The sequence below is a fragment of the Amphimedon queenslandica genome, unplaced genomic scaffold (assembly GCF_000090795.2).
Source record: "Amphimedon queenslandica unplaced genomic scaffold, v1.1 AMPQUscaffold_12562, whole genome shotgun sequence".
Lineage (NCBI taxonomy): Eukaryota > Metazoa > Porifera > Demospongiae > Haplosclerida > Niphatidae > Amphimedon > Amphimedon queenslandica.
The window spans coordinates 7,220-18,416 of NW_003547201.1; the positions used below are offsets into that span (position 1 = coordinate 7,220).

Genomic DNA, 11,197 nt, shown 5'->3' on the forward strand with positions numbered 1-11,197 from the left:
ATAACAAACTAATGGACGCGAAACTGAAGTGTTATCTCTTCATGTAATGAGAATAAAGTCATCCAAAGAATCTTTTACTGGAATGCATTTACCCTCGTGTTGTGGTGAGACATAAAATTAATTTATACCACGCCCACACCACACCCAGTTAAATCTTTTAAAATTTGAATTTAAGATAAAAATAATTATGAGCTCTATTGTCACTAAATACAAACAGAAACATAATCATAGAGATACATACTAAGCCTGTGGACTAGAATTCTTATAGAATTCATTTTAACGCTGTCTAACTGTTGACTGAGACTGAAGCTTGCCGCTCTCAGTCTCAAGTGTGTTTTTATTTATTACAATTATCCTACCAATAAAATGATTCAATGCCTCATTACTTTTAAATAAAATGGATTACTTTGTTGGGTCTTTGTAACGCTTTTCTTCTTCAACATGAGGATAACGTTTATGAGCTAATATAGTTGCTACTATGATACTTGCTATCAGAAAAAAGCAGAAAATAGGAAGAGCCACTATTACTATCATGTAAAAAATTATTTAGTGATTATAGTATAACTATCATCGTGACTAACATTCCAACTGTTGCTGTTTCAAAATTTCTTCTTCATGATGTTCCTCCTCTAGTAATGCCTCATTTAATTCTCGTATGAGGGCATAAAATCCTAAAATTAGTTACCATTACCACAACAACGTAGTGCAAGCATTACCAACACAATGATTTTGAGGCCTTGCAGTTTTGAGTAGTGTACCACTTCGACATTTTGTGCAGTCATTATTTGCATTACATTCAAGGCAATAACTTATCCCACAGGCTTTATGAAGGACAGATACAAAGAAAGAGAGCGATTAAGTGTAATTCAATGAGCAGGAGTTGCATGATTTACCATAACAGACACCATTACTATCAGGTTCCCAATCATTTAAACATCTCTGTACACAGAATGTTTTATCAGTATCAGTATCACTGGTACCATGTGAGTCGTTTCCTCTTCCTGTTGCTCTCTTATGATGACCTCCACCTTCTCCTACATCATCTATACAAAATAAAATGTTAACTTGACTAAACAATGATGCTGCACAAAGCATGCTAAGTGAGCATGCAAAAAAGCACACTTGGGTTTTAAAGTAACACAACACAGTATTATGTACATGTATCAGATAAACTATAAAAATCAAAAATGCTCTCTTAGCCATTATTGACAAATACTCAGCACTATAATACAGGGTAATACAGGGTCTTTTTGGCCAGATTTTTGAGCACCTTTAAAATCTACCAACAAGAAGCTGATACCATGCCAAAAATTCTACCGGTATGGGAAACAAATCACAAATCTACCTGGTGATCCAATGACACTCTGTGGTACTGTTGAATTTGGATCAACAAGGAATTTGCAACCTGATTGACATGACTCTGTGCTACCTGATGGACATGATTCTATGAAAAAAGTTAACACAATAAGTTCACACTTGCCAGTTGAATAAACCATCATTGTATCAAATGCATTCATGAGACAATTAAAAATTGTTCACAGCATGCATGTGGAATAACATAATATACTATGCACAAAAGAACTAAATATTGCTTACCCACACATTGGCAGCTGTTGGTAAGATTATTCAAAGTGTATCCAATCCGACATTCAGTTAATGCACAAACTATTTTAATATAATAATAGTTATTCTAGCATTATTCAGTAATTACCGCTACAGTTATCACCACTGAATTCTTGGGTACATTCACATTCATTCCCATTCATAGGATTAGGGATTCCATTATTAGGACAGCTAGTATTAGGAAGACACAGTCCTTTATATTTTGCATAAGTACAGTGCAAACACTCTGAAGCAGATAAACAATGATCACAATACTGTGGACAATCTATCAGAGAAGGATCAAAGGTACATTCTATGATAAAAATGTTCTAATAGTTATGAATAACTCATTGAATACTATATCTGTTATAGGTTATGCTTGCAGATAACATAATGCTGCTTCTGTTTGCTNTCATACCTGTTCCTGATACACAAGAATCTTCAGCATCCACACATTCATAACATGAAGAACTCTCTTCGCTGAACCAAAAATCACTGACAGATAATAATAATAATCCACTGTTACACTGTACAGTGTATCGTCCATTAGTACCAGCCATAGTTTCATAAGATATTGATCCAAAAGAGAGTGTACTCCTATTATCTGAATACTCTAGACAGTTAATGATTGCTCTAGTGAGGTTGTATCCTTCAGTTGAATTGATAGCAGATATTAGGTAGCTGGTATCAGACACTGTACAGCCATTATTGCCACTCTCTCCTTCTCCATGACTAGTGGCGGAGGTGGTACACATCAAGAGAAGAAGATGCAAGAGTAAGGAATACGTTATTGGCATTGATGACTGTTTGCTGTACACAGTAGAGCCTACGAAGACTGATGATACAGCGGAAGGTGAAGCTCCTTAAATAACAAACTTTACAATAGGCAACATGCTGCTAGCAACATTTGTGGTTACTTTGATCTTTTGAGCAACTTGTTGCAAAAATTGAACTGATTCCTTTTTTTAACAACATATTGATTTTAAGATTAAAGTAACCACAAATGTTGCTAGCAACATGTTGGCTGGTGTATAGAGGCTTAATGGACATGAAACTAAACTGATATCTCTTCATTTATAATAAGAATAAAGTCACTTTTACTGGAAAGCATGTACCCTCGTGTTGCATAACTTTTTCACACCCTGACGCTTGTACCATACCCAGTTACTTGTTTTAAAATTTAAATTTCAAATTAAAACAGAGCCCTGTTCACACACACACACACACACACAAAGAGATACACACTAAAAAAGATACACATTAAAAAGATACACACTAAAAAGAGATACTGGTACACACTAAACATGTTAAAATTGTTATAAAACTCATTTTAACGGAATCTAACAGTTGACTGAGAACGAAACTTGCTCTCAATTGTGTTTTCATCTATTACAACTTTCCTATCAATAAAATGATTAAAATGTTATTCTTGAATAAAATAGATTACTTTGTTGGATCTCTGTGACGTTTTTCTTTTCCAACATGAGGATAACGTTTATGAGCAAATACAGCTGCTGCTATGAAGCCTGCTGCCACAATAAAGCAAACAATAGGAAGGACTATTTCTACTAACATGCATAAGACATTAATTATAACAATATAATTATTATCGTAGCTAACATTCTAATTGTTCTTTCTCAAATCTATGTCTTTCATCCTCTTCATCCTTTTCCAGCGTCTCATTTAATTCTTTTATGCGCTCATAAAATCCTAAAATTACATAATTACCGTTACAATACAACATAGTGCAAACATTACCAACACAATGATATTGAGGCCGTGTAGGTTTGAGTAGTGTACCACTTCGACATTTTGTGCAGTCATTATGTGTATTACATTCAAGACAATAACTTATCCCACAGGCTTTATTAAGGAGAGATACAAAAAAGGGAGAGAAAAATTTAATGTAAGTCAACGAGCAGTAGTACATAATTTACCATAACAGGTGCCATTAATACCATCAACTCTCCAAGTGTCATTTAAACATCCCTGTGCACAGAATGTTCTATCAGTATCAGTATCACTGGTACCATGTGAATCTTCTCCTCCTTCTGTTGCATGATGACCTCCACCTTCTTCTTCACCTGTAATACAGAATAAGCTGCTAATTTGACTCAACAATAATGCAGTAGTTGTATTTAGTATATTCTGCTACCTGGTGATCCAATCACACTCCGTGGCACTGTTGATTCTAGGTCAACAAGGAATTTGTGATAATCTGGTGGACATGATTCTGGAAAAGTTATAATAGTAATGATTTAGTTCACATTTAATTAAGTTGAATAAAAACTATACTGCATATGTGAAGTATAAAATCAATAAAAATTGCAGCATTATAGCTGTTATAGTAAAGTAACATACTATCAACTTACTCTGGCATTCACAGGCTGTAACATTATTAAATGTATAACCATTCTCACATTCAGTAAGTTCACAATCTATTTAAAGAGGCATTTATATTTTATATAAGTAGTTTCCAGCTCTTACATTCACAGTTTTCACCACTGTAATTCTGAGTACATTCACACTCATTCCCTTTCATAGAATTAGGTATTCTACCACTAGGACAATTAGAGAGACATATTCCATTATATCTTGCATTAGTACAGTGCAAACACTCTGAAGCAGATAAGCAATGATCACAATACTGCACTAGGCAATCTATCAAACAAAGAAAGAGAATGCGATTCTACGATAGTATGGCATTTTTAAAGATGCTTAGTCAGGCTATGTTTGTTCAGCCACCCCTACACTTCTTTCTAATAATAACGCTTCTTTATATTTATAACATTATATAACACTTATTGAATTATTGTTCTGGTAAAGTGTGTGTTCATACTTGTTCCTGATGCACAAGGATCTTCAGCATCCATGCATTCATAACATGAAGAACGCTCTTCTCTGAATCCAAACACACTGACAGATAATAATAATAATCCACTGTTGCACTGTACAGTGTATCGTCCATTAGTACCAGCCATAGTTTCATAAGATATTGATCCAAAAGAGAGTGTACTCCTATTATCTGAATACTCTAGACAGTTAATGATTGCTCTAGTGAGGTTGTATCCTTCAGTTGAATTGATAGCAGATATTAGGTAGCTGGTATCAGACACTGTACAACCATTACTGCTACTCTCTCCTTCTCCATGACTAGCGGTGGAGGCGGTAGTACATACCAAGAGAAGAGACAGAGAAAGAAGGAAGAGATAGGAAGACATAGAGCTGCTCTACTTTCTTAGCAAAATTTATGGTGTCGGTATGTCACTCCTTCTTTTTATAAACGAACCACACCCACAATAAACCTGAGCCACGCCCTTTAAGTAACTTTAAAGATGGCTGCTGCAAAGAAAGCTCTTGTTATCCTTGCTCCAGGAGCAGAGGAAATGGAGACTGTCATTTCAGTAGATGTTCTACGGAGAGCAAAGATAGACGTCACTCTGGCTGGATTAGATGGGAATGAACCAGTTGAATGCTCTCGCTCAGTGAAGATTGTTCCTGATGTCTCACTGGATGAAGCAGTTGAAAAAAGAGGTCCGTTTGACGTTGTTCTTTTACCAGGAGGACTAGGAGGAGCTGGCCGTCTTTCCGATTCTCCTAAAGTCAAAGAGATCCTTCAGAAGCAAGAAGCCGATGGTCAGTTCATAGCAGCTGTGTGTGCTGCTCCTACTGCACTTGTCTCTTATGGAGTTGGAGTAGGAAAAACAATAACATCTCATCCTGTTGTTAAAGAGGTGATATACTGCATGTGTTTACTGTGCAGCTCCAAATTTTTGTCGGTCAAAATTTCGTCAATTTTGTCAGGTATTTTGTTTGACAAAATTTTCGTTCCACATGGGCAGTATGCGAATTAATAACAAAAATGACAAAAAAATTATCAGCAAAAATTAATTTTAACAAGAAATTAAGACTTTGACAAAATTTTTGACTGACGAAAATTTGGAGCTATATGGTTTGAGGAAAGGGAGTGGCTCATTTGCATGCTGCATTGCTTGATAATGAGCCTCACCCTGAGAATATTTATTACCATTTTCATTACTTATTTTAGAAAATAATAAAGAATGGTTCGTATAGTTACAGTGAAGCTCGTGTCTGTCGTGATAACACTATCATCACTAGTCGTGGGCCTGGGACTTGTTTTGAGTTTGCACTAACTATCGTGGAGGCTCTTTGCGGAGAGAAAACTGTTAAAGAAATAGCTGACCCAATGTTTGTAAAAATATAATAACTTTTCCACTGAATTGTAGTATTATTGTAATAACTTTGCTATTGCAAGAGTGCTGATAAAATAAAATAATAACAGATCTAACTTGGATCTGTTATTGTTTTATTTTATCAGTACATCTAAGGTCATTTTACAGCCTAGAATCATTATTAGGCTGGAGCAGAGTGTCCAGTTAGTAGTGTTTCCAATTGATAATGATACATTGACCTATTACTCAATGGTTCGACCTTTAGGCCTTGCCCAATTATCCCTCAAATTAAAAACTTTCCATTATTCTTAAACTGACCATGAATATCATTAAAGTTTAATTATAATTATAATCTCCACCCATTATTAGTGAACTTTACTCAAGACAGCTCATACCTTTTTCTCAATCTCAAAGAAGGCCTTTTGTTAAATGTATCTATAAAATCTAGATCTATTGCCCATCACTACCAGTTAGCTCTACAAGTCTATGGCTACTTCTGGTAGAAAGGTTGTTGTGATTGGAGCTGGAGTCATAGGATTATCAGTGGCTACACATCTCCTTGAGAAGTATAAAGAAGATATAACAGTTACTATAATTGCTGACAAGTTCTCCCCTAATACCATTAGCAGTGATAAGTCAGGTGGATGGATATTCCCACCACTCAGCTCTGCTAAAACAATATCTCCTGATAATCCAGACAGAGTTACAAAATGGGTCAAAGGAACTTTTGAAAAGTTTTCTGAGATCTGTCATTCTGAGGAGTGTGGTGAGGCTGGTCTGTCTCAAGCTTATGGATATTTGGAATCGCGTGAAATTAATTTTCCATTTCAGCCTCAGGTTGATTTGCAGGGTCTAAAATTCTCGTGGTCAAAATTTGTGCAAGGTTTTCAATACCTGTCAGTAGAAGAAGCTCAAAAACAAGTCTTTGATTGTCACACTCCATTACTTGCCTTTACCACCTTCATAGTCCCTTGCCCTGTATACCTCCCATGGCTTCTGAAGAAATTCAAAGGACTAGGAGGTGTTGCAGAAGAAAGGAAAATCACCAATCTCTCAGAGCTGGCCGGATCTTATGACATTGTTATTAATTGCACTGGCCTGGGTGCAAGGGAACTAGCAAATGATGAACAAGTATATCCAGTACGTGGACACATAGTTACTGTCTCTGCCCCTTGGATTAAACAATGGGTTGTGAGGAGGATCCCAGACGTTAAGGGAAAGACGGCTTATGCATTTCCTCGCGTTAACGAAGTTCTCTTGGGTGGTAGTTTTGATGTCAATAACGAGGATCTAACAGTAGACCAAGATGAAGTAGACAAGATATTAGAGAGATGCATCAAAGTAATCCCGAGTCTTGCCGGAGCAGAAATAAAGGCAACCTGGGCTGGAGTTAGGCCATGCAGGAATGGTGGGATAAGGCTGGAGAGAGAGGAAAGACAAGACTTTGTATTAATTCATTGCTATGGGCACGGAGGAGATGGGGTTAGCTTGAGCTGGGGTTGCGCTATGGAAGTTGGAGAATTAGTTAATGAGACAATTAAATCAAAATAAAACATTATAATAATACTAAATAATGTGTTATTATTTAAAATAATTCATGCTGTTTATTATTATTATTATTATTGAAAAATTAATGTTCATGCTGTATATCTTTTTAATTTTTCAGTTTAATCGATGCCTCAACAATATTTCCGATCTCTTCAGCACATCCCCAACTCAAAGATACTCCAAAATGACCATGTCCATAGCAATGAACTAGAAGGCCAGAGCCATGAGGCAATTCTTCCTTCTCTAGTCTAGTGCCTCCTTTTCTCAAAGGTCTAATCCCAACCCATTTCTCTATAATGCTAGCATCAGAAATACTTGGAATGACTTCCTTGCAGCGCTTTATTATTTTTTCAAAAATGACAGAATCTTCCTCACCTACATCATCTTCAGTGCGGCAATATGTTCCTCCAATTAATACCCTCCCGTACTGAGGAATCATATAAACTCTCTCGTTCTGTGAAGACTTAAGCTGCCCCAGGAGAAGGTATTGTTTAATCCAAGGGGCAGAGATAGAAACCATGTGTCCACGTACTGGATATACTTGCTCATCATTTGCTAGTTCCCTTGCACCCAGGCCAGTGCAATTAATAACAATGTCATAAGACTCGGCCAACTCTGAGAGGTTTGTAATTTTTCTTTCTTCAGTGGTACCTCCTAGTCCTTTGAATCTCTTCAATAACCACGGGAGGTATAAACTACAGTTGACCGTATAAGTAGAGAACGAAGCAAAGCAATGCCCTTCGTTTAAAGGAGGTATTCGGAATTCATTCCACTCTGATTCCATGTCAATGATACGATAATCCTTATAGATCTTCCTCCATAAATCCCCTTTTAAAGAACTAGATTTATACATTTCAGTGCATCCTTCAAAAAACGTGATACCATTAACTGAAGATTTCTCTGGATCGTATAAAGTCTCTAGCCTCTTTAGAGTGTCTTCAGCCCAGCCACAGGCTTTGTCTGACTCTCCAATTTGTGGCAAGACTATGATCCCTCCTGATTTGTCACTTGCTGTAGTGTTGGGAGTAAACTTATCAGCAATTATAGTCACCGTCACGGCCCTCTGGAATCTCTCTAGAAGATGTGTAGCTGCAGAAAGTCCTATCACTCCAGCACCAACCACGACAATAGAAACCATGTTTAAGTTTCAGGTTTAATCGTGGTTTAATAAACCACACCTCTGCAGTTTGATGCAGCACCAATAGTTTAGTTCAAGATAAAAGCAATGTTTAAAAGTTGTGTTAAAGATCATGTCACGTAATAAAAAATAATACGATGAATGAGAGCTCTAGTTCTCCTCATATCATAAACCCAAGGGTCTCCTTGGCCAGACTGGACAAGAACTCCATTTGTCCATCACTTTGTTGAGTATATTCAGAGCTTAACCTTACAACTTTGACAACACCACAACCATCCCCTACTGCAACTAGCTTCGGCCTATAAAGGAATTTGTAGTAGTAACACTTGGCATGCAATATCTTGTCTTGCTACTCACTGCTTGATATTATATTCAATGGAATATATTGGAGCTCTCTGGTCAGAAATCTGAATTGAGGCTTGTGGGGTAATATGACTAGTCTATACAAAATAAATATCAATAATATTATTATAATATTATTATAATAATAAACTTTCTACATAGCATAAAGACATCAGTATGCATCAAAATGTAATAAAAATTTGGGGTGATTTAGGAGCCATTTTTTGGATGAACCATGCACTATAGCCTTTGCTTTTTCTCCAAAAATTGGCTGATTTAAAAAAATGGACATAACTCAAAAATTTTAGTCTGAATCAGCTCAAACTTTCTACATAGCATAAGGACATCAATATGCATCAGAAAATGTAATAAATTTGGGGTAATTTCAGAGCCATTTTTTGGAAAAAACCATGGGAACAGTTCAACAGAACACGAAAACAATTTAAACTTTCTTAGCATAAATATCAGAAAATTTAATGTATAGCTCACAGCTATATTGTATAACAGGAGTTCTCCATGTGATGTTCCAAGTGATATCAGTACAGGGCAAGTTGGAGACCAACAGATAGCAAAAAGGTAACCACGCCCAGGCTCAATGGTCAGTAATGGTGAGGACTACAAAAAAAGAACAACAATTCCATCACATTTGTCATTGCTATACACATAGTACTAACTTCAAGTAATGAGTAAAGTCTTAGTGTGGTGTCCAAGCCACAAGATAAGAATAGATTTCTATGAAAAGGAGAAGATGAGAGAGAGTAGACTGGACCAGAGTGTGGCTTGAAGGCATAACGCATTGAAGAAGATAAATCACAATCACCTAAACAGCAATAATAAAATTAGCCTCAAATTTATCATAATTCAGTAGATCCATAGTGATACCTGAGACAGAAGAGAGATCATCCAAAGAGCACTTGATCAATGAACCATTTTCACAACCAACAACAAAAACACTTTTATCTTCACACGAGAATGACAAACAAGTACCTGAACAACAATCAAGTAAAAAATAGTAGAAAGAGAGACTGACCTCCTAATTCAGCATTACTCTTAGCAATGCTCAAATTATTAGGTATATTGGCTGATCTTAATGACAGTCCTTGACTTGGTACCAGTTTAGACTCAGGGGCTACTCCAACTACTCGTCCTTGAGAGTCCCAGTCCCAAACAAAGATCATTCCATCATTACCCAGTGACAGTAGACGATGGTCTCCCCTGTATGGTCCCTCTTCTTCCCTCAGTATCCACTTCAACTGAGCAATGGGTTCTTTGTGACCCATCCCTGATGATGAACTGATAATTGGGTCATTTTCATTACCAGTGTTTAGAATGTGCAGCCCTCCTATAAAAGTAAAGAATGGGGTAAAGCAATAGTAAAATAATAGGGACAATGAATTTATGATGATGATAACAATAATTATATTAAAGATAGTAATAATAGATAATAGTAATTATACCATCAAATGCTCCAACTGCTAAGATAGCTGGTAAAGATGGATGAAATGCAAGAGACATTATGCACACCTAAGATAATACAAAAAGAGAGAGAGAGAGACGGAGGGAGAGGGTAAAGGAAAGAAAGAGGGGATAATTAGAGAACATACAGGTAACTCGATGATGACATCAGGTTTATTGGGATCTATGCTCCTCCTATCAATATTCCAAGTACACACAGCAGACTGTTGGTAATAAACATGTACACACAATTAATACAATGTAATCTCTCTTACTTTGTGGCTACACCAATCATCATGATTAAACTTGCCATAACTACATGTATACAGTGTATGTTCATGACTTTTAAATGCATTGAAAGATAGTGTACCTCACTGCTATGACTGAGCCAGTGGTGTTCCATGATAAACTAGTGCATTGATACTACATTGAAATCAGTCATTATTATTATTATCATTAATTATAGGGTCATACTCACATCTTTAAATGGTGAATATTGTAAAGTATGTATCACACTAGTGCCTGTAGTTTCATCCTCCCATTCAGCTTTATACCCTTAAGTAATAAATATTATTATATAATTAATATTAACAATTGCTCTATTACCATCAAATGCATGTGTCTTTACATTTCTATCCAAAGCCTTCATTATCATTGGTTCTACTCTTCTCAAAAATTCTCTCAGTTCCTTCAAAAGGAGAGGATTGCTGTCATAATTAAAAGGTCAATATTACTGCTGAATTATCAACTATGTAATGGTGACGTTCTTCTTGTTTCTCTTCATCTGTCTGAACCTAATCATGATTTTTTAAAATTATTATTCAAAATTAATATCAAATACCTCTATATCAGACTGGTCACGTGACTGGCAACTAGCTTCATAAGTGAGTATCTCGCTAGTTGAGTAGCCGTCTCACTC

General features: G+C 36.2%; 6 protein-coding genes across 6 annotated transcripts in view; 2 read left to right on the forward strand and 4 right to left on the reverse strand.

Annotated features, from left to right (window-relative positions):
- Window positions 1-186: 186 nt before the first annotated feature.
- LOC109587460 (neurogenic locus notch homolog protein 1-like) lies at window positions 187-2,367 on the reverse strand. The gene is made up of 9 exons (XM_020003701.1): window positions 2,021-2,367; window positions 1,712-1,888; window positions 1,597-1,665; window positions 1,346-1,444; window positions 894-1,043; window positions 717-821; window positions 582-671; window positions 407-527; window positions 187-355 (listed from the first exon to the last, which is right to left on the reverse strand). Exons 1-9 carry the CDS (start codon window positions 2,355-2,357, stop codon window positions 277-279), a joined length of 1,227 nt encoding a protein of 408 aa, XP_019859260.1. The 5' UTR covers window positions 2,358-2,367; the 3' UTR covers window positions 187-276.
- A 443-nt stretch (window positions 2,368-2,810) lies between these two features.
- Window positions 2,811-4,881, reverse strand: LOC109587459 (uncharacterized). Its single transcript, XM_020003700.1, has 9 exons — window positions 4,442-4,881; window positions 4,090-4,263; window positions 3,975-4,040; window positions 3,758-3,835; window positions 3,540-3,686; window positions 3,361-3,465; window positions 3,223-3,312; window positions 3,050-3,170; window positions 2,811-3,002 (listed from the first exon to the last, which is right to left on the reverse strand). The coding sequence occupies exons 1-9, from the start codon at window positions 4,821-4,823 to the stop codon at window positions 2,933-2,935; spliced, it is 1,233 nt and encodes a 410-aa protein (XP_019859259.1). The 5' UTR covers window positions 4,824-4,881; the 3' UTR covers window positions 2,811-2,932.
- Window positions 4,882-4,885: 4 nt separating this feature from the next.
- LOC100636722 (protein deglycase DJ-1zDJ-1-like) lies at window positions 4,886-5,881 on the forward strand. The gene is made up of 2 exons (XM_003390375.2): window positions 4,886-5,336; window positions 5,651-5,881. The coding sequence occupies exons 1-2, from the start codon at window positions 4,938-4,940 to the stop codon at window positions 5,825-5,827; spliced, it is 576 nt and encodes a 191-aa protein (XP_003390423.1). The 5' UTR covers window positions 4,886-4,937; the 3' UTR covers window positions 5,828-5,881.
- A 230-nt stretch (window positions 5,882-6,111) lies between these two features.
- LOC105314760 (D-aspartate oxidase-like) lies at window positions 6,112-7,483 on the forward strand. Its single transcript, XM_011409115.2, has one exon. The coding sequence runs from the start codon at window positions 6,282-6,284 to the stop codon at window positions 7,344-7,346; it is 1,065 nt and encodes a 354-aa protein (XP_011407417.1). The 5' UTR covers window positions 6,112-6,281; the 3' UTR covers window positions 7,347-7,483.
- Window positions 7,260-8,493, reverse strand: LOC105314761 (D-aspartate oxidase-like). Its single transcript, XM_011409116.2, has one exon. It carries the CDS (start codon window positions 8,479-8,481, stop codon window positions 7,450-7,452), a length of 1,032 nt encoding a protein of 343 aa, XP_011407418.1. The 5' UTR covers window positions 8,482-8,493; the 3' UTR covers window positions 7,260-7,449.
- A 55-nt stretch (window positions 8,494-8,548) lies between these two features.
- LOC109587458 (WD repeat-containing protein 34-like) overlaps window positions 8,549-11,197 on the reverse strand; it is a 6,622-nt gene continuing 3,973 nt past the window's right edge. Inside the window, exons 5-18 of the mRNA XM_020003699.1 lie at window positions 11,120-11,191; window positions 11,013-11,072; window positions 10,885-10,966; window positions 10,757-10,833; window positions 10,649-10,701; window positions 10,554-10,593; window positions 10,428-10,502; window positions 10,281-10,347; window positions 9,854-10,165; window positions 9,706-9,810; window positions 9,498-9,643; window positions 9,313-9,438; window positions 8,839-8,921; window positions 8,549-8,780 (exon numbers count right to left, since the gene is read on the reverse strand). Of these exons, the coding sequence (XP_019859258.1) occupies window positions 8,642-8,780; window positions 8,839-8,921; window positions 9,313-9,438; window positions 9,498-9,643; window positions 9,706-9,810; window positions 9,854-10,165; window positions 10,281-10,347; window positions 10,428-10,502; window positions 10,554-10,593; window positions 10,649-10,701; window positions 10,757-10,833; window positions 10,885-10,966; window positions 11,013-11,072; window positions 11,120-11,191 (1,437 nt within the window). The 3' untranslated portion in view covers window positions 8,549-8,641. The remainder of the gene's footprint in view (window positions 8,781-8,838; window positions 8,922-9,312; window positions 9,439-9,497; window positions 9,644-9,705; window positions 9,811-9,853; window positions 10,166-10,280; window positions 10,348-10,427; window positions 10,503-10,553; window positions 10,594-10,648; window positions 10,702-10,756; window positions 10,834-10,884; window positions 10,967-11,012; window positions 11,073-11,119; window positions 11,192-11,197) is intronic.